General features: G+C 45.7%; 11 protein-coding genes across 11 annotated transcripts; 5 read left to right on the top strand and 6 right to left on the bottom strand.

Moving 5' to 3' along the window:
• Positions 1–351: 351 nt before the first annotated feature.
• Positions 352–2,030, top strand: C8R40DRAFT_1094744 (tryptophan synthase beta subunit-like PLP-dependent enzyme). Its single transcript, XM_046227669.1, has 5 exons — positions 352–715; positions 769–1,067; positions 1,118–1,302; positions 1,360–1,659; positions 1,709–2,030. Exons 1-5 carry the CDS (start codon positions 617–619, stop codon positions 1,984–1,986), a joined length of 1,161 nt encoding a protein of 386 aa, XP_046088744.1. The 5' UTR covers positions 352–616; the 3' UTR covers positions 1,987–2,030.
• Positions 2,031–2,580, bottom strand: C8R40DRAFT_1094739 (uncharacterized protein). The gene is made up of 4 exons (XM_046227668.1): positions 2,383–2,580; positions 2,282–2,323; positions 2,101–2,227; positions 2,031–2,050 (listed from the first exon to the last, which is right to left on the bottom strand). The coding sequence occupies exons 1-3, from the start codon at positions 2,491–2,493 to the stop codon at positions 2,120–2,122; spliced, it is 261 nt and encodes an 86-aa protein (XP_046088743.1). The 5' UTR covers positions 2,494–2,580; the 3' UTR covers positions 2,031–2,050; positions 2,101–2,119.
• A 7-nt stretch (positions 2,581–2,587) lies between these two features.
• Positions 2,588–6,366, bottom strand: C8R40DRAFT_1094736 (rRNA-processing arch domain-containing protein). The gene is made up of 10 exons (XM_046227667.1): positions 6,006–6,366; positions 5,702–5,956; positions 5,533–5,646; positions 5,036–5,480; positions 4,280–4,981; positions 3,987–4,228; positions 3,560–3,931; positions 3,138–3,503; positions 2,884–3,084; positions 2,588–2,828 (listed from the first exon to the last, which is right to left on the bottom strand). Exons 1-10 carry the CDS (start codon positions 6,324–6,326, stop codon positions 2,646–2,648), a joined length of 3,201 nt encoding a protein of 1,066 aa, XP_046088742.1. The 5' UTR covers positions 6,327–6,366; the 3' UTR covers positions 2,588–2,645.
• A 2,856-nt stretch (positions 6,367–9,222) lies between these two features.
• Positions 9,223–10,806, bottom strand: C8R40DRAFT_909534 (uncharacterized protein). Its single transcript, XM_046236650.1, has 7 exons — positions 10,296–10,806; positions 10,145–10,248; positions 9,809–10,091; positions 9,594–9,756; positions 9,431–9,541; positions 9,278–9,368; positions 9,223–9,224 (listed from the first exon to the last, which is right to left on the bottom strand). Exons 1-6 carry the CDS (start codon positions 10,743–10,745, stop codon positions 9,361–9,363), a joined length of 1,119 nt encoding a protein of 372 aa, XP_046088741.1. The 5' UTR covers positions 10,746–10,806; the 3' UTR covers positions 9,223–9,224; positions 9,278–9,360.
• On the bottom strand, positions 10,795–12,038 carry C8R40DRAFT_1094718 (uncharacterized protein). The gene is made up of 5 exons (XM_046227666.1): positions 11,953–12,038; positions 11,655–11,897; positions 11,470–11,597; positions 11,306–11,417; positions 10,795–11,240 (listed from the first exon to the last, which is right to left on the bottom strand). Exons 1-5 carry the CDS (start codon positions 11,953–11,955, stop codon positions 10,866–10,868), a joined length of 861 nt encoding a protein of 286 aa, XP_046088740.1. The 5' UTR covers positions 11,956–12,038; the 3' UTR covers positions 10,795–10,865.
• A 71-nt stretch (positions 12,039–12,109) lies between these two features.
• On the top strand, positions 12,110–12,803 carry C8R40DRAFT_1235813 (uncharacterized protein; the record flags this gene model as incomplete). The annotated part of the gene is made up of 6 exons (XM_046233397.1): positions 12,110–12,127; positions 12,164–12,176; positions 12,230–12,373; positions 12,425–12,490; positions 12,549–12,696; positions 12,752–12,803. 6 exons carry the CDS (start codon positions 12,110–12,112, stop codon positions 12,801–12,803), a joined length of 441 nt encoding a protein of 146 aa, XP_046088739.1.
• Positions 12,752–15,450, bottom strand: C8R40DRAFT_909414 (glutamate decarboxylase). The gene is made up of 13 exons (XM_046236649.1): positions 15,351–15,450; positions 15,264–15,299; positions 15,129–15,200; positions 14,983–15,076; positions 14,804–14,926; positions 14,570–14,750; positions 14,322–14,514; positions 14,225–14,262; positions 14,136–14,173; positions 13,631–14,079; positions 13,447–13,559; positions 13,308–13,392; positions 12,752–13,250 (listed from the first exon to the last, which is right to left on the bottom strand). Exons 1-13 carry the CDS (start codon positions 15,363–15,365, stop codon positions 13,062–13,064), a joined length of 1,626 nt encoding a protein of 541 aa, XP_046088738.1. The 5' UTR covers positions 15,366–15,450; the 3' UTR covers positions 12,752–13,061.
• An 875-nt stretch (positions 15,451–16,325) lies between these two features.
• Positions 16,326–18,277, top strand: C8R40DRAFT_1168365 (Bestrophin, RFP-TM, chloride channel-domain-containing protein; the record flags this gene model as incomplete). The annotated part of the gene is made up of 13 exons (XM_046231166.1): positions 16,326–16,391; positions 16,448–16,471; positions 16,523–16,561; positions 16,626–16,751; positions 16,811–16,833; positions 16,883–16,888; positions 16,944–17,489; positions 17,548–17,643; positions 17,698–17,765; positions 17,826–17,984; positions 18,040–18,066; positions 18,124–18,157; positions 18,205–18,277. 13 exons carry the CDS (start codon positions 16,326–16,328, stop codon positions 18,275–18,277), a joined length of 1,287 nt encoding a protein of 428 aa, XP_046088737.1.
• An 85-nt stretch (positions 18,278–18,362) lies between these two features.
• C8R40DRAFT_1039999 (thioredoxin-like [2Fe-2S] ferredoxin-domain-containing protein) lies at positions 18,363–19,367 on the bottom strand (the record flags this gene model as incomplete). The annotated part of the gene is made up of 6 exons (XM_046223880.1): positions 18,363–18,404; positions 18,455–18,586; positions 18,645–18,855; positions 18,914–19,137; positions 19,191–19,220; positions 19,269–19,367. 6 exons carry the CDS (start codon positions 19,365–19,367, stop codon positions 18,363–18,365), a joined length of 738 nt encoding a protein of 245 aa, XP_046088736.1.
• Positions 19,368–21,357: 1,990 nt separating this feature from the next.
• C8R40DRAFT_1067817 (uncharacterized protein) lies at positions 21,358–22,077 on the top strand (the record flags this gene model as incomplete). The annotated part of the gene is made up of 4 exons (XM_046225939.1): positions 21,358–21,534; positions 21,590–21,652; positions 21,710–21,925; positions 21,988–22,077. 4 exons carry the CDS (start codon positions 21,358–21,360, stop codon positions 22,075–22,077), a joined length of 546 nt encoding a protein of 181 aa, XP_046088735.1.
• A 1,636-nt stretch (positions 22,078–23,713) lies between these two features.
• C8R40DRAFT_1040121 (uncharacterized protein) lies at positions 23,714–25,673 on the top strand (the record flags this gene model as incomplete). The annotated part of the gene is made up of 7 exons (XM_046223890.1): positions 23,714–23,940; positions 23,995–24,423; positions 24,481–24,512; positions 24,566–24,834; positions 24,892–25,226; positions 25,287–25,510; positions 25,573–25,673. The coding sequence occupies 7 exons, from the start codon at positions 23,714–23,716 to the stop codon at positions 25,671–25,673; spliced, it is 1,617 nt and encodes a 538-aa protein (XP_046088734.1).
• Between the last annotated feature and the right edge of the window lie 1,620 nt (positions 25,674–27,293).

Here is a 27,293-nt window from a genome sequence, read left to right as displayed (position 1 = left end):
AGCATGTAATAATATCTTCATTCAACCCTAGCACAGCAGGGAACACTAGGGCACAGGCAATTGTATTGATAATTTGAATAACATTGTTCTGAACTGATTATCCAATTTCCAATGTCAGATCCACCTACGATATGACAGGTCAGTAACAGAGGTTAAACCTGGTTAAGGCTGTCCTGGGCTGTGCCGAGTGCCCCGAAATTAACTCAAAAAAATCAATGATGACTGATCCATCACAGCAAAGTGGCGACTGTTGACCAATGTCGGATCTACCAACAATATGACAGGTCACTGACAGAGGTTAAGCCTGTGCTCGGCTGTGCCGGGTGCCCCGAAATTAACTGGAAAAAATAAATGATGACTGATCCATCACAGAAACTGGCGACTTTTGATTGCCATTTGGTGCGAACAAGGACCTCCTCTTTCAGAGTCGGTGACTATACACCCATCCAGTCGACATAAGTATCTCCTGAGTATCTCGTCTGAGCTAGGCCATGGTAATCCAGTCACCGATTATACCATGACGTGTCCGCGGACAGCACGCGTCCTCCGACATCACGTAACAGTTTATCCACCCGAGACCGGTGCATTTTTCACTTTTGACTAATTACATCAACAGATGGATCAGGATAGCCCATATCTTTGGCAGGAAACACCTCTTATACTATCTGCACCCATCTCGCGATTGCTTGGAGTAAACGCGTTCCTCAAATTCGAGGTTCGCATCCAGAGAGATTGTCCCGGAATACTGATCCAAGTTTATCATTGCAGAATGTGCATCCCTCATATTCGTTCAAATTCCGTGGAATGTCCTTATTTGTGCGCGAGACTATGAAAAGGAAAGGCAGAGATGTACACTTTGTCACAGCATCAGGAGGGAATGCAGGGCTTGCGGTGGCGTGCGCAGCGAAGGCTGCTGAGGCCAAATGTACTGTTTTCCTTCCGGAAGGAGCGTCAAAGAGCACTGTAGAATTGCTAAAGGAGCAGAATGCAGATGTTGCGATTGCCGGGAAATTTTACCTAGAGGCCTTCAATGCTGCAAAAGAAAGGGCCATGATGAATGAGAACGCGTGAGTCTCGCAAATCGTTGTGTGTCTGAATCTGAAAGGACTGCGAACAGTGTCGTGGTGCCAGCGTACGACGAGCCGCTCTTATGGGAAGGGCATAGTTCCATGATAACAGAGACATTCAATCAGTTGAAGCAATGGTCGGTGGCTGAGCCAGATGCCATTTGTTGTAGCGTTGGAGGAGGCGGCCTGCTTGCGGGAATCATGGTTGGCTGCAAAAAAGTGCAATGGGATCATGGTTAGTGTCATACTCAAGATGTACATGCTGGACTCACTTCTGCATATGTGTATATAGTGCCCCTTGTTGCACTGGAAACTATGGGTTCCAACTGCTTCCATCATTCCATATTGTTGAACTCGTCCGGATCCAGCAAATTTGCTACCGAACTCCCCTCATATGTAACAAAAGTGCACGATGAAGCCTCCAAACTGGATCTGGCTCAATTTGACAGTTTTCATTCCAGAGCCTCTGGGTCTCTTGGCGCATCGCAGCCTGCGACCGGTAGTGTCAGGATGGCACTGGAGAGGGAAGGCGGTATTCGTTGCGTGACTATTCCGGATGAATTAAGTATGCAATCAGCCGTTGCATTCGCCGGTGCGTCTTTCTTCTTAATAACTGTACGCACGCTAAGGTTTGCTTGCAGACGACCATAAAGCGTTGGTAGAGTTGGCCTGTTCAACGACTCTCGCGGCAGCGTACAAGCCTCAGCTTTTGGATGCTGTTGTCCCGCCACGCTCTGACGGACGCAAAAGGAATATAGTATTCATTGTGTGCGGCGGCTTCAAAGTGAGCTTGCGCGAATTGGCGGAGTATGAAGAAGTGTTGAGGGCCGAGATAGAGAGAAATGTAAACGGGTACTGGGAAGTCGTCTTGAATGACGGACAAATCGTGGATGTAGACTACAGTCTGAAGCAGAGCTAGTTTGGCGACTGACATTTAGAATAGATGTAAAAAACAGAGCAGGGTTGATTATCTATCGTATATTCTAGCAGCAAGGATGTAGCCAACAAATTCCTAGACATGAAAGTAGCATACCTACGAGCCGTCAGGTCCTTTATAACCTTCTTTCACTTTCCTCTTGCTTTGCCAGCCGTCGCGCCAATCTTTCACCTTTGATTCGGGCCAATTCTTCTCGAAGAGAACTTTGGTCTGTAGGTAGTTGCTAAAAGGGATAGATGAATATTAAGCACACTTGAGTATAGCAATTGTAAGTCGCCTGAAGTAGTCTTTGCTCCGGAGGAAACAATTGCTCTTTATACTGGTGGGGGGGAGATTAGAACGGTCGTAAGATATGCAACAATAGTGTGTATTGCTCACAGGCAGGACGGTGTTTCTGTACCATTGAGGATCACCGAAGTGAAGAAGGGCACATATAGGGATGAAGAGATACAAGGAAAACTTGAAGACTTCAAGATTAGGACCGCCCATGTTAGGAGGCAGGGTTTAGTGGTTAAAGATCGCAAAAACTACAGACTACAAGCGCCGGGATTTGCCTGGAGCTACTCGGGCGCTTCCAGGCCCAGTTCCTCACACTATGCATTCAATGATGGTTGTATGTATACTCGATATAGGAAAATCCTCTACAAATATAATGAGGAACAGAAGATCACAGAATTTGGACGTTCAAGCATCTCTGAGGTCTTCTCAAATTTTTCCTGAAGCTCTGTGTTGCCAATCACTTTAGCGCCCATTGCCATCTGACGCAGTAGCTCTCCCAATCGCCGAAACACACGGATGATGCTGCCCTCGAATATGTCGGTGAGCTGACGATGAACAATGATTAATTACTTTTGCGAACATTGCGAAAGAAAAACGCACCTGGCAAATATCAGAGAACGACGCCCCGCGGCACCATTGCATCACAGCATCCATTAACTCTACCTTGAACGAGGCGATATATTTCTCCTCATCCAGCGGCAACTTGGATTCGATGGACACTTTGGCGATACGTTTGGCGAGTTCTTGCATTACGCGCAACGGAGCAGCGAGCTCTTCACTAAGCTTGGTCTGTTTTTCGCTCTGTATAACGAAAATTCAGATATGACTCAAGGTGAAACCTTTGAACGAACGACCTTCTCATCAAATACAAAGCAGCTGAGGAGAGCCGCACAATGTTCTGGAGCCAGTGTATTAAATGCTCCATTGAAGATGAGCTCCGTTAACAAAAGTTCGTCCCCGGTACTGATTTCGCAAGCGACTCTTCCTTTGGTGTCCACGATATCCATTGCGCTTGTGAAACCCAACCGACGTAGTACCCGTTTCCTGCATTTCAGTTCTTCCATTTGAAGAACATCATGTGTTGACTGTATACGTTTCTTCAGAGACCGAATCGAGTCTTGTAGCTCCTTCTTATTTTTATACATGGCATATAATTCAGAAAGCCGAGGATCTGTATGCAATGGATTTTTGTACATCTTGTCTTCCATTGCTTCAATTTTCTGAACCAAAATAAATTGAGCCCTGTGATGGACCGATATATCAGTTTACGACACACCTGAACAAGGGCAGTAAATTTCTCATCCTTGATTTTCATATCCTTCACTGGATCGAGAAGTGGGACGCCGTCCGGAAAACGACGCTGAACTTCAAGAATACTCTTCCACGCCGTTTCGCGATTGAGATCGGGTCGTAGATCTTTGGGAAGGTATATACGCAGATGGCTTATCCCTTCAAGTGTGGAAAGAATTACTGGGACCACGAGCGGAGAACCTTTTTGATTCGGCGGACATGGTTGAATGCCTCCAGGCGTAGGCGTTGGGTTGATCTTGTCCTTCGTGGAAACACTTCCCCCAGACGCGCAATTCAGTAGGACGTCGACAATATATTGTTCATGAGGCGGGATGTCGACCTTGAGCATAGGCTGATTCTAGTGAAAAGAAAGTGCGCATTAGCATTTTCTTCAAAATGTGGATGAACCTTACTTTGGGGGGTGAACGCTTGCTGAAGTTGATGACGACGCCCCAACCAAAGTCCAGATTGCCATACTTGACTTTTACAAGACGTCCGGGCTTAAGGAACGGTAAAGCATAGTTGGGATGTGTTATGACTTCTCGAAAGTCGGCTGCCATCAGATCTAACTGTTGACGATATTCATAATATTCGGCAACACGTTCTTCGTCTGGTATTGAAATATCGTCCTTTCTTCTCTCTTCGGTTTTCAGTTCTGGAACACACGGATGAGAATGGGGGCTGGGTATTCAATCGCGGCGCTCACCTTCTTGGAGTTTCGGTATGCCTGTACTACTCTGAAATTGGTGGAAGCAACGTTCCAACATAAATTCTGGACTAATGCCCTCCACCTTCATGAGATTCATTACCATGTTGTAACCGATATGGAAAGCCGAATCAAGACGATCTGCTTCTCCTTTGATCATTTCCTTGGCTACGCTGGGTTCCAACTTCTCGTCACACATCATGATCACCACTCCTCGGTCGTCGAGCCCACGACGACCAGCTCGTCCAGACATCTGGATATACTCGCCAGAAGATAAGCTTCTTTGTTCGCGTCCATCGTACTTGCGTGTGTCAGTGAACACAACTGTTTTAGCAGGCATGTTCAAACCGATAGAAAAAGTCTCTGTAGCGAAAAGAACCTTGATGAGTCCTTCCTGGAACAAGATTTCGATGACCTCCTTCAGAATAGGAAGAAGACCACTGTGATGGACACCGATGCCACGCCTCAAAAGGGGAAGTAGCTGGGCTATTTGAGGTAAATTTCGGTCATCGGGAGAAAGATTCTCGATAGCATTGGTGAAGATATTCGTAACGAGATCTTGCTCGTCCGTAGAATTGAACTCGAATTTAGACATTAGCAGCGCGTTGGCTTCACATTCACGCTTGCTGAACGAAAACACGATGACCGGATTGTAGTTTTTTACCATGATCATTTTGATAATTCGAGAAATGTCGGAGACAGCTTGATGGAACAATCAAAACTGTGCTTAAATCATACCTGTCTCATGACACTCACCTTTCTTTTCGCCGCCCTTTTTTGATTTTCCCTTTCTTCCTTTTCCGCTTCGAGGATCAGCAGGGTCTTCTCCTGCGCGTTCCTGTATTTCACCCATAGCCTTACTGAAATTGTCTTCTCGGAATTCGCCCTTCTCATTAACGACAAGATATATGCCTTCGCCGCCTTTCGGGAAAAGATAGTGCTGCAATGGAGTGGGTCGGAAGTCGGTATAAACGACATGACAAGGCTGTTCATGCGATTTGCATATCCATTCGGCGAACTGCATGGCATTTGGTATTGTTGCAGACAAAAAGACATATCGGACAGTATGGGGAAGGAGGATGATGGTTTCTTCCCAGACTACACCTCGTTCCTTGTCTCTCATGTAATGTATTTCATCGAAAACAACCCATGCGACTTCACGCATAATTTCAGAGCCTCGGTATAACATTGAGCGTAAAATCTATTGATGATTCTTCAAGTTTTGGACACGCGAAAATGACCAGATTGCATACCTCGGTAGTCATAACGAGACAAGTTGCGGAGGGATTGATTGTGACGTCTCCAGTCATAAGGCCAACGTCCCCAAATTCAGCCAGCATTTCGCGATATTTTTGATTACTGAGAGCCTGAAGAGAAGAAATCAGAGAGACCATAGTAGAACCCAATGGCATCCGGACTAGCCTTGATGGGACTCGTATAGATTACACGCTGTTTCCGCGCCAGACAATGGGCGATGGCATATTCTGCCACGACAGTCTTACCTGCACTGGTATGCGCAGACACAAGAACACTTTCGTTTCTTTGAATAGCGTGGACAGAAACCTTCTGAAAAGGATCCAGTTCGAATTTATATTCTCGATCAGGTTTTGCAGGAGGTACATGTTGAGAAATTGGGATGTAGGGGTATCCTGGGGGAACTGCAACTTGATGTCGAACCTGTCAGAAAGCTCAGACGCCACTCTAGTCAGAAATTTGGAAATCGTACCTGATGCCTTAATTCTAACCGTGAACCAGCTTCAACGCCTCCCGTTAAGCCAGCGCTGGCAGCAACTTCTCGCTTGGCTTCTGTTTCAAAGTCATCGAGAACAACCGGATTTGATATAGATTCAGTAGCAGGTGTGGCTTCCATTTTGGCCTTCTTGGATGAACTTGAATCATCTGGAAGTTTTGAAAAAGATTCTGTTGCTTTTCGCTTTTGTGGGAGTGTTTCTAGAGGATCAACCTCCTCCATCTCTTCATCCATGTCGTTTTTTTCAGATTCTGCGGGGGCACCATGAAGAAAAGAAAAAAAATCGGTTGAGTCCATAGTGTAAGAAGTCAAAAATTTCAATTCCCATTAAGCCGTGATCAGAATCTTTGTTGTGGAATCCGTCTTTTTCAAAAATTTACTATGGTTCACAGGGTACTTCCGATTTCTTGAATATTGCGAATAATGTCTTAAATTTTTGAGTAAATAAAAATCTGAGTAGACAGTCTTATTTAGAATCATGTTAAGCTTGTCTTTTGTCTTACATGTTAAAGCAGATAAGGCATAAACAGAGCGTCGGACCATGACCGAGGAAAAACAGGGTACTTCCGCATCTTGGGTCACACTGAGTCACATCAATGCCGCTGCTCGGCACTCTGGCACACTTGGCCATTTGATGCAGGGTTGAGGCAGAACTTGTGTTGATCACGCTTTTGGAGAGTGTCAGAGGTTTGCCGAGGCTACGGCATGAAGCTGGAATCAAATATTGTCACGTCGCATACCCTCTTCACTTTATCTGCTTGTCGAATCTCTACAACATATTGGATTGCTTTTAAATTTGCTATGCTAGCTGATGAGAACCTCTACTTAATGCCCATGTCATTTTTACAGCTATCTACCAGCTCTTCGTACGGTTCCTGAGGCTTCAATCTAAAGTCACGCTTGTATATTACAGTATTTTGGTTTTGTACATATGCATCCCCTGAATACAATCTATTTCATATAGTACAGTATGTCTATAGAGAACCTAGAAAGTACTACATAAAAAGTCTGAGAGCATTTATCGACCTAAAACGTTCAAAATATGAGATTTTCAAAAATGCGGAAGTACCCTGTTTACGGAAGTACCCTGTGAACCATAGTACGTGCGTTCTCATTGGTGTAACACAAAGCAATTTAAACACAAAGTGTAAGGTACTATACAACTGATGTACCAAATCAAGTATACCCTTCCGATCCAAACATTCTACATACCCAGCATGACATACATAACGAGCGTCGAGTACCAGTCCATTAAAAAATCACCATCCTGAATTAACAGTGCGCACCACCGTAAGGGCCTACATACAATTTGAGTAATCGTGATGAAGGGGAAGGGGAAGAGAAAGAACTCACTGCGCCGCTCTGGATTATGCTCTGGCCCAGTACACGAGCCGGATACGGCCCATAAAAGGCCGCCGAGGGCTCCTCCAAGAGCACCGGCAGATACTCCTACTATTGCCGCGTTTTTGGCATATTTTTTTACTTTGGGGTTGATATTGCTCGTCCACCCTGTCTTTGTTCCCTTTACGACCCCCGAGGGAACAGGTGCCGCAGGTGGCTTAAGCTCAACTTTCGTCGGGTCAACTGGTTTCTCAATTGTGTCGATTTTAGGGGGTGTTTTCTCGGCAGTGCCAGAATGGGGCGCTGCGATCGCTTCCTCGTAGGGAGGCGGATGTCCATTTGGCACAGTGGGGAATCTCCTCGCAGGAGGAGATTCCCCGAATCGCGTGCTTTGGGAAAGTCTTCAGCAGGAGAGAAGATGTCCCGCATGTCGTACGTTTCAGGACTAGAGACCTCTCGAGTTGCGTAAGTATTGGAGTAGTACCCCACAGGACTGGCGTTCGCAGCGAGAGTGAGGGCAAGGGTGACAAATGAGCTCTGTATGAATGCATTGTGAAAATGAGTGAGATTTGTGGTGTAAATCTATGAAGACGAGTGCTATACTGTTGGCGGACCAGCCGCGGAAAGAGAGAAGGACGATGAGGGTGAACGAGAATTCGAATTCGACCAAGAGTGCTAATAATGTATGTACATACCACTTCTTATATGAGGAACATCGATAACCGATTCAGCGCTGAGCTGACTCGCTTACTGGAATAAGCGAACAGCGTATCGACTGTCCGTCGCATCAGACCCTATCAGACCGGCTCAAGAATCATTTACTCAGATTATATATATTGGGCAAAGGGCCAAAGGCTTACGGGAAATCATCCGAATCCAGTACACAAGAGTACACATCATATTTGTTTACCCGTTTTGCATTCGACAGGGACCTTCCCCATATGGCTTCGCTCGCCTTACGGGAAGTCATCCACTGGGAATCCAAATCGACTCACGGCCGTTTCGCAATTCTAATTGCGCCTGCACTCAAACCTACAGAACGCTTGAAGCAACTCATAAAATCATGACCAAAACCAAGGAACGGAGTCGGGCCAGAGTAGCGACAATCTAGGTAGTCGTTGCATCAGGTTGCAGCTCCACGTGCCTAATGAAGAGAAAAATATCTAAAAAAGAGACAACTGATTCAGCGGGGCGACGATGCCTCAGTATGCCCGACGGAGTGACTTACTTATCAGAGAACCAATAAATCAAGAAACACCATCCATGTTGACACAATCTGAAGGGCGGTCAATTGTCTACCAGGAACTGTACAAGGTTGATCTTTAGCTGGTCTGGGCATTCTTTATATTTACATAATTGGGTATGTATGTACCGACATACCGTGCAACGAGGAAGAACTGTGTAACTCCTGCTTCACATGTTGCAAAGGACCGTTGTTTTCTTTAAAATTATATCACACTGAAGTCCCGCCTACACGCAAGAGCATATACACTGACAGCAAGATCATACCAAGGGTACCGAATTGTACCAATCGCTCGAAACGTCGTTTCCACAATGCCGCGGGACCTCTTTGTGAGATACCTGATTCCTCATCGACACCGAGCTCCGACACAGGTCGTACATAATCCAAAAGAGCATTTAATAATTGAGCGCCATCCAGAAAAGGAAGGGGTAGAAGATTAAAGACGAAAAGTGAAAGGGTGGCCATTTGGAGATAGCTAGAATTTTTCGAGCATTCGAAATACAATTAATCTGACGAGGAGTATATGATCGCATACCTCCAAAAGTCTCTCAGTATCCCGATTGTATTTGTAGGTATGAACCAAAATCTTGGAGCGTATCGACCTACGGATACTAGAAAGCAAGTTCAGTTACTCTAGGAATAAAGCCTTATAATAAAGGCGCACCCTGTTCCCAGATCTCTTTCCTTGGCCCGTTCCACAGAATGAGATCCTGCCCTTGAACGCTGAGCCTTAGTATCGACGCCGAGCTATCTGGCTGCGCGCAAACCGCATTGTCATCACAGTCATTTCCTCGCTGACAACGAAACTGAGCGTTACTCATGGAAAGTATGGGTATCGGATTGAGGCACCCTTTACCGTATCCGAGCGAGTCGAAGCAGAGGTAATCCAAGGTGGGATGTACTTCGCTGCAACAGTCGGAAGAACTGGCTGAGTAGCTATCAATCAGAGGTTTCAGAAGTTCATTCGAAATTTAGCTCACTTTGCATTATTTCCCGAGAAACACACCAGCCGTACCATGGAATGTCGGAAGGAATTTGAGGCATGAGATACTGAGACCATCTGTCTTCCTCGTCCGCTAGGGATGTGTCGTCCAACGCGGTGATCACAGAGCCTACCTTCAACACACTATTCAAAGGTGAGTCCTACCACGAAATAATAAGAGGTCCGACTCCTGAAGATGACGGACTGACTCACGTCGTCAAGACCTACAACTACTCTGCCTACATTTGACATATCCTCCCAGCCAAGACTAACCAATATATTTCCAACACCAGTGGCCCTTTCTACAAGGTCGGTCGTTCTTCCGAGCACTGCAAGGAAAACCCACAGTACAAGATTATGCCAAGGACCTGCGGCAATGATTCGTGCCCTTGATATCACGTCTAATGAACTTAGGAACCCCGTCGGGAAAGATACGAATGCGGAGGGTATTACGAGCGTCAAAGACATTCCCAAGGAAGTGATAGGGACAGAGTAGCTGGAATAGGGTCAGCGGGATAGTGAAGCAGCACCGTACCCGATATTGCTTACAGTGCCCCAGCTATAGCATGTCCCAGTTCATGTACAATTTGGCAAAGACAAACCGCGATAACTATGATAGGTAGGTGTGCCCAAGGGACTGTCACCCCAGGTATCTGCAATCGTTTAGTGAGAGCAGAAACTTTCCAACGAATCGACTCACGATTGGCTGTATAAAAGTTCTCGCATCGGGCTGAGGACTACTGAGGTCCCGTTTCCGATGACTAGGTAGGATCTCGGAGTCCGAGAACACTTGGAAGAAAAGAGAGTTTCCTGTGAGCCAGAGGAGGCCACCAAAACCAATGACCAAGCCACATATGCCTGCTCCAACTCCAATGCTATAAAACGCTGCCGTCCATTTTCTTAGAGACCTCGACCGCCGATCTTTGAGCTTCCCCGCAAGTTCGTCATGTTTTGCGTTGAAGGCAGTTGTTTGAATCCTCAATAGGACCTTGTTGACTATGACACTCGTGGAACTATCCGCCCAGCTCCGGGCGCGAGGGATGTTGTTCAACGTCGGCAATAAAGCCGCTTGTGGTTTACGAAGACGGTGGACAATGTGTACGATGACCCAGAACAAGGAGATTAAAGAAAACGCATAGAAAAGTGACATGAATCTTTCGTCATTCCGGAGAAAGAAAGAGTCAAGTTCAAGATTGGTTCAAGAGGTTTCAGGTCGCGCAGATTGCCTGATGATTTATCTATCAATCACCCAAATGACGATTTCTTTACATTAAATATACATGCCGTCGTCTATAGGTACTTGTGCTTTGACGAAGACATTGACTGACGATTTACTACTGCTACTGTTCAATGGTGTGTGCCAAGCATCAGACTTCTCTCCAACCGCGACGAATAACAGCTTCTGTATGATATTCATCATAACTTCAGACCATTGATACTCGTCCTCAGTGAGGTGAGAGAAATCGGACCGTCCAAGAATTTTTGGAGCAGGCGTTGGGATCCTCGGGAAAGGCAAAAGTAGGAGCGTTGCTTTCAAGTCGGGACGCGACGTTGTCTGGGGTGTTGATGCTACATAGGACATAAGAGCAGCCGAGGTTGTGGAATGCACAAAATTTGGAGGCGAGAAGCGTTCAGCCAACGATGACTGGAAAGTCGTAGTTGGTTACTGGGTGAATGAGAGGTGGATGGGAAGGGGACAGACACACGTACGATTGTATGATCGACTTGATGAGTAGAAAGATAGCGGATTGGTGCATCCTGGAGTGCAATCGGCTGTGAAGTAACGTAGATCGGTGTTGGATACGTATCGAGAAGAACGATGCTGTTTGGAGATGTAGCTACGAGACAACGATAATCTGCAAGTCTAAAATTACCTGGAAGGCTTCAAATGCTCGACCAACTTTTCGGCATACGAGTGCATGTTGACAACGGGGAGTCTTGCAAACGTCTCGGATACGATTATTGTCGATTTCGACCAGGATGGAGTAAAAACTAGACCGACCTAGCGGATACATCAGCCTCGATTCGAGATTGTGCAATCAAGATTTTTTCCACATACTTGAGTATCATTAACGTATACTGCCCCAGTCTGCTCTCCGAGCGAGCTTCCTTTAGCCCAGTATTTGCCTGCATTCCCAGACACCACGATTAAAGGACGATTCGATGATAAATCACCAACCACTTTCAGCTCTAGCGGTGACGAAGTTTCCGAGGACAACTTTTGTAATGGATTATATTCATCTTCTTCGTCTGACTCTATAGCGTAGCGCGGCGGGGCAGAGTCGGCAAGGGGATCAACATCCTAGGAACTCTTAAATTCTTCGAGTTCGGACAGAACTTGCAAGCGTTAAGCTGACCATTTCAAACGCTGAGCTGTAAACACTTCACTTGGTGAAATGAACGGATTGATGGAGGTTCGGAAGGAAAGAAGCAAACGCGGTTGACACAACACATATATACAAACCACAATCCTCTAACTTTCTTACGACCACCAGACGTTTCGTATCAACGATCATGGTAAGCTCTATCGTTGTATACGTCTATCAGATCACTACTCATCGACTATAGAGCGATAACGCAGGTGAAGATCTATATCCTAGATCACGTCCATTAAATCATAATGGAGTTGCACAGAGTACAAGGAAGCCTTCGCTTTGTTCGATAAAAAGGGGACAGGAAAGGTACCAAGGGAGACACTGGGAGACCTCTTGAGAGCACTGGGTCAAAATCCTACTCAAGCAGAAGTTGCGGAGATCGTTGCAGCAGCTCCAAGAGATGGTGCGCCAAGTCTACCTCCAGGACCCACTGATATCTAATTAACGACATTAGTGGACTACGCCGTTTTTCTACAAATACTAAATCGTCCAGACGGGTTCAAACCTGCTGGAACTCCCGGTATGCGATCTGTTTTGGGGCGTTGGACCTGAGGTGCATCTGACTCTTCATTCAACAGAGGAGTTCATCCGCGGTTTCCAGGTATTTGACAAGGAAGGAAATGGATTCATTGGCGCTGGAGAGTTGAGATATGTGCTTACACAGCTAGGGGAAAAGATGTCGGACGAGGAGGTCGATGAGTTGCTGAAAGGAGTTCAGATTGGCGCGTAAGCTCTATGTGCTCGTTTATGGCCAAAATATTTCACTGATGTGCGCGTTTAGTGACGGGAATGTCAACTACGAATCATTTGTGCGCACAATCCTCAGTCAGTAGAACACTGTGTATCATACTCCAACATTTATTGTAGTTTTTGCTCGCCTACCCATTTCGCGCTGTATATGGACACTATCGATCGATGCGAAACGGCGCTTTCATCCTTGTTACTTTCAACGCGACGGAAAACAACCGTTCAATCATACATGAGTATTTACAACGAAACTATCGCCCAAGTCCACAAGGTAATACAGTCCCTTTCCATATACGAGCGAATTCATAGTAGTACATTCTTGTTTCTTCTTCTGCACAGGCTTTTTAACACTGCTTCGCATACGTTCCAGAAGAAGTGCTTCCCGCGCCCTTTTCCAGTCTGCCGTGCGTATGCTCCGTCTTAGATGAACTAGAGTGGCCATGGCCCAGGTCATTCAGAGCATGCATTGGGGAGTCCGCAGTTGTCAACTGCTCCGTTATTTCCATGAGGTCGGAGACAAGACGATCAACGAGCTTGATTAGACAATCAGTCAAACCCACAAACATCGCGTCGATGAAACAAGAACTCACCACTTCAGTCATATTTTCACGGACGACAACACGCAAAATCTCAATTTGCTGCAAATCAGGAGCAAGTTCGTAGTTCGGGACGATCCTGGTAGCACACATTGAGTGTTGTACAAGCGATGAGCGAGTCTCTAAGACGTACCATCCTCTAGCTCGAAGCAGAGTTTGAATCCATTTTTGTTGAATTTCGGGATAACTCTTTTTGAAGTCATCAGAAAACCGGAAAGAAACTACGGGCAATCCTGCCTCGTAGTCCTAAACAGCATACTTTTTGATCAGCAAATGTATTCAAACAAAGATAAATCATAAATGAGCAACGAACGCACCGTCACATCGTCATCAATACCAACTACGTCTTTGATAGTAGCGCCTGCGCTACTGTGCTTCCTGTGAATGTCACTAAGAACCGTATAGTAACCACTATTTTCCAAAGCTCGACTCAGAAGTCGAGCATTGCGCAGATCATCAAGGGCAACGTTGCGGTACCCTTCGAAACCGAGGTGAATGAGGTTGAAATACTGTGCAATGATCGGTGCAGCTGGACGAGAGAAGTTGAGAGAGAACGAGTACTCGACGGATCCGAGATAATGTAGCTCGAATATCAGATCCTTCGGTAGATGTGCCTGGTCCCTCCAAACAACCCAGCCAACGCCGACGTAAACCAATCCAAACTTGTGGCCTGAAGTGTTGATGGAGACCACACGAGGAAGCTTGAAATCCCACTCCAGTTGAGGCGTGGCGAACGGGGCAAAGAATCCACCAGAAGCACCATCCACTGCCACACAATTCAGGTTTCATTGCGTCCGTCTTCAGCCAAGAACAGCAACTCACCATGGATGGGAACAGAGTAACCTGTCTTAGCTTCATACCTAGAATAGATGTAAGCATTGCCCTTGAAGCTGAACCTGAATTAGACTTACTCATCAAGCAGGTCGGACATCTCCTTGACTGGTTCGTACTATAAATTCATGTCAAATTTTCCGCTTTATGGGCCGTCTTTAGAATTGTGAAACCCACATGGCCAGTATACGTTGAACCCAGTATCACAAAAACACCGATGGTATTCTCGTCAACGTATTCCATAGCTTTTTTGGGGTCAAGATGATACTTGCTCTCAACCGAAATGGGGACAAGACGGCATTCGACTTCGAAGTAACGGGCGAATTTCTCAAGCGCAACTTGAGCATTGGCACCCATGACGATGTTAGGCCTGCAGAAATATGACATTGAGTGCGCGATACAACTGACGAGAAGAATCCGCATACCCAGGCTCGTGGATGCTCTTACCAGCAGCCTTGCGCTTTTCCTGCCAGATACGTTTCATGGCAAGACCTCCCAGTTGAATTGCCTCGGAGGAGCCAGTAGTGGCCGTGCCAATGGCCTGCTTTGCGGAAGGTGCGTGCCACAAATCGGCGAGGATGGAGATACAGCGAGTATGAATATGTTCTGTAACAAATCTTCAACCTTCGAAACATTGAAGAATGATAAACGAAACAGACGTGTAGCAGGATACTCGTCGGTATCGATCAGATTTTTAGTCATATTCTCCTGCATGAGTTTGTCGGCCTGAGCGGGCATCCAGGTGTGGACGAAAGACGCCAAGTTCAAGACAGGCGAACCATCTATGTGAGAAGCGTAAGGTGTCGCGCATACAAGCAGAATAAAGAGGAAGGGTTACCAAGGGCGAGTTCATCGTGAATTAGTTGGTAGGCGGACTCCGCATCGATACCCTTGGAAGAAAAGTGATATTTAGGAAGGGGCTGTGTGCCATACTGTTCAGGATATATGGTCAGCGAGGCAAGCTGCGAGGAAAAGATTATTTACCCGAGCGCCATAAGAGTGATGGATGGTGTTGCTGTCGATACCAGTGAGCTTGTGATGCTTCGATTTTTTGTCCTACAATAGAAACGAAATCAGGTTTTCTTTCCCTAGACGAGATGGTCAAGAAGACGATGATACATGAGAATCTTGAACGAGACGATCCGCATTGATATGCTACAAAAGAGGTGAGCAAAACAACGACTGGCAAAAGAAAAAAGGATGGACCTTGGAGAGAGCCATGATGGTAGTGAAGGAAATATGTAGTCCATCTCTGAACACAGATGAGTTTTTATACGGTTCACTAATGACGACATGACATTTCAGAGGAATGAAAATAAAGTGTTCTCAAAATAGAAAGACGCGTGTACGTACTTACCACGCGCTTTTAATGCCTACATGCCCCGAATTCCTCAGAATCAGTCGAGGCTCTGTGTAAGTACAGAGATAAGTACTACTGTAACGTAGTCCCCTCATATTTTGGACTTGCTTTCACTGCAGCAACTACATACTTCAGTCATTTCCGAGTTTCTTGAATAACCTGAGTTGTTGTGGTAGACCTTGACAGCAATGCAACGATCTGCAACGATCTTAATCGCTTTTCGTCATTCGCGTCATTATTGTTCTCCATCATATTATTCTTGGTACATACATAGAGATGTTGTTCCTTGGAGTTCTCTTACCCCAACCACGCAGCATATTGAACTCCCGCTTCCGCAGCTTCCATCGAGGCATCGATGAACGTTTGAAACCTGACCTGGATACATATATTTTCTATGTCATTTGTAGCGTCACCGTTATCTTTTCCGAAAAACAGTATGCCTCAGTGCATCCAAATTGCGACTGCCATCAATAATGAGGCAGACTATAGCAGACTAATCACAAAAGTCAGCTGAAGATGTCAATCATCGAGCTTGAGGCTTTGAGGACTCGGGCAAAGGCTTCAGCTTGGGCCACGAGCTGCTACCTTGAAAAGGCTCTTGTAAATTTATTACGCCTTGAGCACTTCGGAATATTAGAGGACGTGACAAATTTTTTGGTAAGTACGGTAAGACGAAGAAATGACGGGCCGACAATTTCCGAGATATGTAGATTGGCAGAGCGCTTATCAAATCTCTGGCGTCTACCATTTGCCACTGGGCAGGGATCCAGTGCCAGTCACTCTGCCAGTTGCATTCACCTTTGGCCCGCCTTCCACTTGAAATGTCTGATATAGGCACGAAAGGAAGTGCGAAACGCACACTAACCTCCGTCCTCCCTTCACTTAGGGTGAGCATCTATTCAATAGTACCTTCCTTACCTGAATTACAACTTTCTGTTGTCAGCCAAAACGAAAGCATCTACGAAAGGTCAGCAAGCCACGTACACCGAATCTTGACCTACCTTTCATTCTACTTTAGTACTCCTGGCTTCCAGATGTGTTCCGAATCAAAGGCAGTGTATGTACCCGCTATAAACTCCATGAATAGCGCGCTTCTGAATATCTCTTTCGACTATACACAGATTATTAGCCGCATTTTCTGGCCTGTCACCACGAATACGCTCTTTGCTACAATTATCGCCTACGCATGGCACAATGGATATCGTATTATGCTGACGAACTCTGTCGTGCCCTTACTTTCGGTGGTGGTGAGTAAGATTGCTGGCAGTCAGTCACCATAGTTCCTTAGTCCAATCAATCTGTTTAGGTTGGTTTGATCCTGGTTTTCAGGTGGGTCTCTGCTTGTTTTGTTTTTACTGTCAACTAAATAGCATCGTAGAAACGGGTACGAGGAGCAATTGAACCGGAATGACAGCTTCTCATGGTGATATTTTATGCAGGAGCTCCTATGATCGATTTTGGGAAGGAAGAAAGTGTTTCGCAACGGTCATTTCAAACGTCCGCAACCTCTCTCGTCAGATTTGGGTCAACGTCGCCCTTCCTCCCTCAGATCAAGACGATACCCCCAGCAAGAAAGGCAAAGCTCCAGTACCCACTGCCTCTCAGCTCCATCGCATCAAGTCCGAGGCCTTACATCTCTGTCTTGCTTTCCCTTTTGCTTTAAAGCATTACCTACGTGGAGAAGACGGTCTTAATTGGAGCGACTATCATGATGTCCTACCCAAGAACTTTGCGCGGTTCGATGAAGTCGGTTACCAAAAATCCAAATCCGATTTGACAACCTCATATCATACCATTTCGAACAAGTCTAGCGGGAGGTCTTCTCCGGACTTGGGGCGGGGTGATGCAACCAAACGAGTTCGCCCCAAACGTAGCAAACAAAATCTTCCCAGCCAATCTACACCTTTACTTTCAGACGCGGTGACCCATCGAACAGTAGAGTTTCGGCCTTTCGCAGATGATAACTCTTTGCCATTACCTTTGATGTAATGACTTTCTCTCGTCTCTTATATACGTGCGTTACTTACCATACCTCTATTCCAGTATTGCTCATGAGATCTCGCGTTTGCTGTTCTACTTCAGGAGAGAGGGTTTGTTAGAAACTGTAGGTCCTGCGGGAATGAATGCCATGAACGCATTGTGAGTTACTCCTCATACCACTTCATCCTTTCTATCTCCTGACACGTTGATCAGAGTTCAGAGTATGGTTGACAATATGACTGCCATGGAACGAGTGGCCAACACTCCAATTCCTATATCTTGTATGTTGCATATCTGCTTAACTAACGAACCACTTGATACTTCTACCTTCTTCCCTGCAGACGGTATCCATCTCAAGCAATGTGTTACATTATATCTTTTCGCTCTCCCGTTAACTTTGGTGAACGACCTCGGGTGGATGACTGTACCAATCGTTACAGTCGTAGCTTTTACTTTCATGGGAATAGAAGGTATAGCTGACGAGATTGAGATGCCTTTTGGTACAGTACCCTCTCTTCTTGAGCTTCAACAGACGATGCTGATCCATACTTCTAGGTAACGATCCTAGCGATCTGCCTCTTGGTGAGTAGTGCAAGTAATTGTGCGTGGAGCGTGTTTACTGACTGGAGATTCGTCCAGACCGCTACTGCCACGATTTGAAAGAAGAAATCTTGTACGTTGTGGTTTTGCTTGTCACACCCTGTTCCTTACATTTCGCAGGTACATAATTGAAAGACTTCCAGACTCAGGGGAAGGAATATACGGGTACGACGACGGAGAAGGGGATGATTAGCAACTCACTGACTAGTGACCTTTACAATACTCATAAACTGTGATGCAATATCCTGTCTTTGAATGATTTATGATGTATATAGTGACTACTGGAACTCGGGTAAACAAAACTCTCCTGGACCATAAGGCTAATAAAATGATCAGCTACAGTGAAGCATGAAAACGTCTTGCTATGCACCTTTGTTGTAAGCGTAGTAAGCCCAGCAGCGTTCTCGCTAGTTTGACGGCCACTCTGCGGCCCAGGCTTTGGTTTCTGCCCCTTTGCGAAGGCGCCTAGTATGGACTTCGTAGATTCGGGAGTCAAGTCTTCCTGCGAACGCATGGTTTTTCATAAACAAAGCGATGTCTGATGAAGAATCTCTACTCACGTAGAAATCATCCCCGATAACAAGCATAGGTGCATTGCTACACGCACCCTGACATTCAACTTCAATAACAGTAAACTTCCCATCCTTAGTCGTCTCTCCTGGCTTGATTCCACCTAATTCGTTGCAGACAGTCTTCAAGATTTCACCAGAACCACGGAGCGCACACGGGGTGGTCGTGCAAACTTGAACGAAGTTTTCGCCAATGGGTTCACTGTTATGCGGTCTATAAGGCCACAGTGGTGAATTCGAAAAAGAATAATGACACATACCGATTGAACATGGTGTAGAAAGTAGCGACCTCGTAGACCCGCATGGGAGGCATCTCCAAGAGTCTGGCGACATAGTTCATCACGCTGATACTCGTCCATCCTTTGTTCTGTCTCTGGCCAAGATCAAGAAGAGGAATAACAGCGGCCTTTTTGTATTGTGGAGGATAGCGCTTGATTATTTCCTCTGCGCGCTTCAGATTGGGAGCATCGAATTCGAAAGGAATCTGTCATAAATTGAGGAACGAGTCCCAGACATATATTTATTGGATTGATTAACCTTGGGATTGTTATATGGTGTGTCCCGATGCTATGAAATTGTCGGAAGAGGGCATTGACCTAAGCAATTTGTGCTTACAACGAACAAGGCATCAGAGCGGCGAGAGCATGTTGAGGAAATTGATCTCCTTGTGGCAAGAGCCCTTTGAGAGACTTGTCGAGGAAGTCTTGCAAACATTAACGAAAACGACGAAGGAGAAACGGAAGGAGATTGTACGCTGTGGCACGTGGCTCAGATCCAATCAAATCCTTTGGTATTGTGTCGCGACTGTTTATGTAATGGACAATGTATCCCTATTGTATCCTCAGCTTGCCGTTCGACGAGTGAGCATTGTGGCAGTATTGCTACTGTTGTAGTACATGTTTGGCTGCCTCATCCCCTCTTCAATGCTATCCGCATCGCATTCTCCAAAACTCAGACGAATCACACCTGAGAATCAAGTTCCAATCCGACATAGTCCGACATGTCCAATGTCCACAATGGTCTATTGATCTCTGTAGGCGCTCCGACAATACCCTGATAATTTTCTTTTCGATATCATTTTACAGCACTGGATACTTCCCGTATCTTCTCTGTTACGGTTGAGTGTCTCCGTTCTCAATGAAGCCGATAAGTACTTACTGGCAAAATAACTGATGTCATCTTTCTCCTTTCTCTCGTCTCACATACCGGAGAATTTCCCATGCCGAATCTCAGGCCACAGGACCTCTCGCCGTAGTCAACGCCGACGTGAACGCGCCTCGGTCAACCTAAAATGGACGTCTCCGTTCTTCTAGGCGGTCTTCGCGGTTGAGAAAAAATTTTCAACTTTTCCACGGTAAGCTTCGTATGGTGGTGTATTCAGGCCGGACGGAGGTTCGCGAGTCTCAAGGAGAAACCGCAGCCTCGCGAGGACATAGCTGGTGTTGGCTAGTTAACAATGTCGCGAATAGTAATACCCTCCCGACGGTAGGTACATGTTCTAATTTATACGAGGAATAAGTTTCTTCATACTATGATAATACAAGACGGTCGGCGATAATGTTCTAACAGGTACTAACTAATTGTCACCCGGCGTGATGGATAGCAGTGGATAGCCCTCAACTATATTTATGCTATAATATGACCAAGGCATCAGAATTCGTGTTTGACCTAGATACGTGCGTCTTTCAATAGCAATTTTCTTCCAGTCCTCTACATCCGCTGTGGAAGCAAGAATCAACGAGACGCGTGGGTTATATACACATGCTTTGTCCTTCTTGGTCGGTGACCGTTTAACTATCTCCGTCCACGCGGCAAGCCCGATTGTTTGATGCGTCCTTTTCTCCTCCCCTGCAACTAACAGACTGTTTTGGGTGTCTGGAATTGACTTCGTCGCATTCCTGCCTACTCCTTCCTAATATGTTTGCAGACGTATGGTTACGAAGCCTTAGGCTTGCGCGCCAATTACTAAAACTCAATCACATTACTTTGGGATTGCAGTCTTCCTTATTCACGTCTGGTGCAGCTCGCGCGCCATGTCAAGCCTTGGGGGATCGCCCGGTATCGTGTCAAAAAGACCATACCGTACAGTTCTTCCCGGCTCGCTCATGTTGGTTTACTTGTCCAATTTCAGCGCATTCAATAGCAGTTCAATGTGAATGGATCCATGTGTGGATGTCCTTTCCTGTCGTTCTGTCAAAACCAGCTAGCCTTGTCGCGCCAAATCATCACCTTCTCATTCACCATGAATCGACACCCTTCTCTGTGCGTGTACACCACCGATATTTGCATTCTCAACCCTCCTGCGCTGTTTTGATTAACCGAATATGTTGTTTCCCAATCCTTCCCTCTCCATTGCATGCTAATAATTTCTTCATCGCCAGTAACTTGGGAATCATTGAATGTTTATACTGGTTCTCTCAGGACGAGTTTTCGCACCAAATCCTGGGTGTTGACGTCGCGATGTAAATCCATCCAAATACACTAAATTCTTCCCTTTGTAAGGTCATCTATTTACTCCCGAGTGGTGCAGAACAAATTTATCATGGGAAGAATGAGTGTCTTCTGAATAGGGCAAGGTCTTAAAATAGGTCTGTTCTTCCAACACATATGCTCGCAAAAAGAACTCACGACTAACACCTATAAAGGCGTATACAAGCAGTGCTTGAATATTTGAGTTCTGTTATACGCCAGCCCATCGTCGACAATGGTCCAACTCACCGCTGTGTTCTTGTTCGCCTCAGTTTTGACTATTGCAATGGGGACGCCACTCATAAAGAGAGACATGGCAACAATTCAAGCTGATATCACTAACATCTCGTCGCTGCTTGTAACTTGGGATAACGACGTCAACGCGTTCGCCGGTACTACTGACGGAGCTGCCGTATGTGATATTTACTCCAGAGGAAATTGAATCGTTTGCGAATTTAAAATTGCAGGCCATTCACGACGACAGTGTTGCCTTGGAGTCAGCCTTCAACACTGCTATTACAGATACCCAGGTATACTCTTCGACAATTCCAAGCACATTAAATTACCCTGACTGTAAAAATCCATAGGCTACTTCGAATTTCTCCACTGACATGGACGGCCTGCTCGTCCTCGGTCAAATAGAGAACTCTTCTACCATTCTCGTTGGTGGGCTAACTCAAATTGCCGTGAAAGGAGCCAACTTTACCAGTATCAATGAAACGTCGGCCATCATGTCTGATTTGGCTACTCTCGGAGCCGCAGCCACAGGATTAATCGCTGCAATCGGCGACATCATCACTGATGTAAGGGCCCTTTCTTTCATATAATGTTTTACAACACTTCGAACATTGAATCGTTTTGCTAGCAAGAGGTGGTTGCTCAGGCCACCCAATTGGAGACTACGTGGAGCGCTGCATTTGGCGATGCTATCTCTGATCTTCAAACCGGTCTTTAAGTACAGTACATGGGTAACAGTAACTAACTATTTATATATTCGTCGTTCGACCTCCACCTCCCGTCCAATAATGTACTCCATCGACGTGGCAAGTCTATTGTTGAGCATTTATTTACGATGGCAAATGTCATTTGTCAAATCTTTACCAGCATGGAGGATGGAAGATCTGAGGATAAATATGATAGCCTAGGTGACTATTCCTCTGAACTGATGTTGTTTGATGGCTTGTGCGTTTCACTCTCAAGCGCGGGGACCCGCACTTGGAAGCATCGAACTAGATCGAACATTGCCCTTGATTTCCCCGATAATAAACAAGAACACCTTTAAGTAGCTTTAAGTATTCGGCAGATCGAGATGTATGGGATTGTATAGGAAAGGAACCGACAATGAACAGGCGAGGATCTGGGTATATGTTTCGTAGATCCGTTGCAAGCCAGTTGCAACCACTGATGATTTTCCCCGGGAGAATATAAGGAAAGGTGCAGGTTCGAGGTAAATTGATTTTCATTTTCCACAAAAAGAACAAGGGAGAAACCTGGAGAAACTTTGGGAAGCGTCACAACCAATATGACTACAAGGATCGGAGTGTATATATGGGACCCAAGTCGGATAAAGGGCTATTCGAGTTTATCGTACCGAATTTAGACCTATTTAGACTTAGAAGATGTTCAACCCTGAGTTACCAAGAGCAGAACAACTGCAAGACCCAGGAGAAGTTAGAGGGGAATCAGATCAACTAAGAAGATTTTGTGCAATAGAACAGGAATGAACTCTTGAACAATCTACAGGGGGGGCGCTGGGGGGCATCAGGGCGTCGTGGTTGGGGCCTGATCATTATGATAAAGTGTATCGTCCGATTGCTTGTACCTTCACTTGGTATTCAACTTGGAGAGATTGTAACTGTTTCGATGGTCCGCCAGCGCAGGCTCTTCTACTTTTTTTGCACAGCTCTAAGCTCTTCTAGGTTGGTGCGGGAGATAGAAATGAGTCGCTATGATCCCAGACGGCCTACATTGAGTGAAATGGCGGAAGCGACGGAAATCCTCACGTGGATTCCACGTGCTGCATCAAAGCGAATTTTGCTGGCAGTCTGCCACTCTTGGACACCTCCCTACACCTCCCGCGTTTTGCGGTCTTGAAGTTGTTTTCACTTTGTCTCGTACGCAAATCAACAAGTATACAGAAGCTGTACCCGTCCAACTCTTTTCAATTAGCTTGACGGTTACATCTACTTCTAAAACATCTATTTGCCAGGTCGACTTACAATTGCTCTAAACCTTAGTCCGCTTTTCCGCAGAGGCTACGGTGATGAAGAAATCTTGAATTCTTCCATCGAATTTTGTACAGCTTCTTTGGGTATGATCTCCGTATGCGCTCCAGAAACTGTTTTATCACAGCAAACTGGGTTGTGACGTCTCTGTTCTGTCGGAAGATGCTCAGCCAAAGTCCCGAATCTAACAACGAAACGCTTATTGCTGTTGAACACTTCCCGCTTACGGACTAATGACTCTGTGGTCGCAAACATGAATCAATTTTGATTTCGATGCCGCTCGCATTGGCTGAAGAGGTGAACATGTATATATACGGGCATGAATTTCTCAATTATTATCTTCCAAATTCTTTTCTTTGAACCGCAATGGCCTTATCACTCCTGACTCATCTTAACATCCTCAAGGATAGCAGCGAACGGTTCTCTAATCGTGCAGTCTTCAAGATTCCTTCAGAGGAATCAACATCTACCGGTATCCCTCATTGGGAGACAATCACATTCAAGCAATTCTACGACGACGTGGAATTATGTGCAAAATACTGGGCTCGGGAGCTTGGCTCCAAAGTACCTTCAAATTCAGTCGTAGGGATGTGGTATGTTTGTTTTCCTTTCCCCTCGTATTTGTGCCAATGCTAAACTGTTTGAAGGATCGGGGGATTCACATACTCTGATGTACTGCACATATACGCGGTTTCAAGGGCGGGATATATACCCCAGCTTTTCAGTCTTCGTTTGCCTAACCCAGTTGTCATTTACGAATTACTCGCAAAGGCGAACGCGTCGGCTCTTATCTGCGATTCATTAACATCCGGTTTTATTGATGGCAATTGCCCAATTCCCGTTTTACATACGCCAGTATTCACCGACATCTACTTCGCTCTATCCTCAGAACCTGCCCCATTGTTTCCTGCATGCGGGCCTTCTGACTGTGCATTTATCTTCCACACCAGTGGCTCTACTTCTGGAAGCCCGAAACTGGTGCCCTGCAATTATCGGTGGCTAGACGCAGTAGCACGAAAGGCTAGCCAGACAGCCGTACCTCGGGATTCTAATCGACAGGATGTTAGTACCTGGCTGTAAGTTAGACTATTGATCTTGATACTTGAATCCTCAGTAACTGACGTTTTACCCAGTGGAAGCATGTGTCACATAGGTCAGACAACTCGTACGTATGCTTCAGTTGTATCTTTAGAGCTGTACTGATTCTACTTCTTTCAGTGCTTATCTCTTTGATGCAGTATGGAACATGCATCATACAACCAAAGCGAATTCCCTGTGCAACAGAAGAGCTCATCGAGATGATCAAATTCGGAAACCTCAATCGTCTGTGGCAGTTCGCCACCTTCTTCTCCATACATCTCAAAGCCGCAAGGAAAGATCCTGAACTGCTTTCATTGCTCGTCAGTCTCGAAGAGGTAACGACTTGTGGTATGGCACTATCTCAAGAAGATGAGGCATTTGCGTATCAATCGGGAATAAAATTGAAGGTACGAGCTTTTTCAAAGTTTCAGCTGACATCTCACTCATCATCCTGATCAATTTAGAATATATTTGGGAGCACAGAATGTGGAGGGACAACACTTGTGTCAATCGGAGGCAACGATCCCACTACCCGCCATCATCTTCGCCCCCTCCAGGGTCTATCATATGCCTTTGTCCCTATAGCATCTACCGCCGAGGAACATCAGTCAACAGCTCGCCTATTCGAATTTATCGTTTTGTCGGACTCTGGAGACTGCCCAGACGTATCTCTACGACAATCTGACGGTCACTTCCACACCGGAGATTTATTCCAAGAAGTAGGACTAGGTAGCTACGTGTTTGCTGGCAGGGACGACGATTGGATCAAAACCGAGAACAGCCTGAGATGTGACACAAAGTCAGTTCCTCGGACATCTATCGAACTGTATTTGATTATACTTACTGATGACATTCATAGATCTATCGAAGACAACGCCCGCGCTATGTGCGGCACACTCATATCAGAGTGTATTGCCGTTGGCACAGGTCGTCCATCTCCTACTCTCTTTGTCGAAACGAACTCCGAATTGGATGAATCCAAGTTGAAGAGGGAAATATTCCGCAAAATCCGTCATTTTCATTCTAGGAGATATATCCACGAAAGCATCTTGTCTCCGAGGATGATTATCATAGTCCCCAAAGGTATTTATCTTAGCCACACGATATCATGAGTCAGACTTGTTTCTAAATTCATTCTTCTGAAGGCACTCTACCACGAACCGCTTCGAAGGGTAACATTCGAAGAAAAGCTGTCGAAGAGGCATATAAATGCCGTCTCGATGAGCTATACGCTTCTGGAAATTAATATGGACACTAGTGAAACGGCATAGGAACTTCCGAGAAACTTGCATTTGGACTCAGGACATTAACTTATTTTAATTTAATGGTCGTTATTGAACCAACATACTGTAAGTTTTGTATCATCTACGTAAATCTATGTACACATGTCATATAAGGAGTGTACGCCTAATATCAATTTCTTTGAGTACCAAAAACCTGATTCGAGACGGGGGCTCGTCTACTTCCATCTGTGAAATGGACTGCAGCTCATGCACATGCCTTGAAAGTGAGTCCCTGCGATCAGCCAGACATATATAGCTATAGCTTGTGTATGTTCACAGTTGCTATTGAAATACAACTTTTCGAAATCCTTTATCGAAGCCGCAGTGGCAAACCCTAGGCCTTACTGTGTCCAATACGGAGGTGGTCATTTGGAAAGTGGACACTAACGCTGGTATATATGTAACTCCGGAGTTTGCCTTGCGAGGAAGGAAGATACGTATTTGGCTCGAACTCCAGCCTGGAGATACAGGAAGATGCTCGATTTCCTGATTTTCGTCTCTTTCGATGCGCGTAAATACGATATCTACCTGTGACAATTGCGATGCGCGGTCCGGAAGCGGAAGAGGGCGGATACCAACGATTTCAAGGTCGAGCATCTATAGTACAAGGATCTTGTATTGTCTATCCAGTATCTATCAGGGTCTTCGATGCTGCCTTCCGTCCTGTTTAGGAGATGGAGTTACCATCCGGGGTTAAATCAACGTCTGCCATTCTCTCGATTTTTCATGGGATTTATTCCGTTTTCGTGTGATTACGATAAATGCTTCTGTATGAGGGAGCCAGGTAAAGCTGTAAGAGCGCAGTACATTGCGGGCACGACACGGCAGGGCTGCGGTCACTGCACAGCTAGCTGCCATTCAAGGTCATTTGAATTCTGAGAATTGTAGAATTTCGAGATCTCTTACATATATCGAAGAAAAGAGCCGGTGAGAAAGGCATAGTTAGCAGCAGGCTAGCAGTCTCCAGCTCTCATCAACGAAGGGAGCAGAATTCAAAGAAAATTCAGACCGACAGACACCGACGCGCTGCATGGGCGCGAAGTTATGTAACAGCACAGCCCTGCTCAAGATTCTTATGCGATCATTTATTTGGCGGCAGTTGAGGCACACTTTATACACTTTGTACTTAACGTCGACAACCATTGTTGATCATTTTCTTCTTTCATCGTATTGCTCTTCGGTTGTCTTCGGTCATTACACGCCCTCAGCCGACTACGAATTCTGCTCTACTGCTCCACACCTACCTCTCTTCTTATCAATTCAATTTTGGGAAGCTACACTACTTGACTACCAAGAACCAGGTCTATTGCGATTGCTTCGTCGCTCTGTTTCACAGTAACTCAGTCCAAGAAGAAGAAAAACAAGTGATTTTGAATTCGATTGTTTGAACTTTTTTCTCGTTTCAGAGAACGCGAATTTACGAAGATAGGAAATGTCACATTATCCAGAGGTGTGTTTTCTTACACACAGAAGTGTCGTATGAGCTTGAAATATTCTCCTTGCAGGCTGACGAAGCCCAACATCGACACTATAATGACGGATACTTGCCCCATACATCCGGGACTCCTTCTCCCTATGAGCAT

Source organism: Lentinula edodes (genome assembly GCF_021015755.1).
Source record: "Lentinula edodes strain Le(Bin) 0899 ss11 chromosome Unknown C8R40scaffold_9, whole genome shotgun sequence".
Taxonomy (NCBI): domain Eukaryota; kingdom Fungi; phylum Basidiomycota; class Agaricomycetes; order Agaricales; family Omphalotaceae; genus Lentinula; species Lentinula edodes.
The sequence above is the reverse complement of the archived record's forward strand: the minus strand, read 5'-3'. Positions and strand labels throughout refer to the sequence as shown.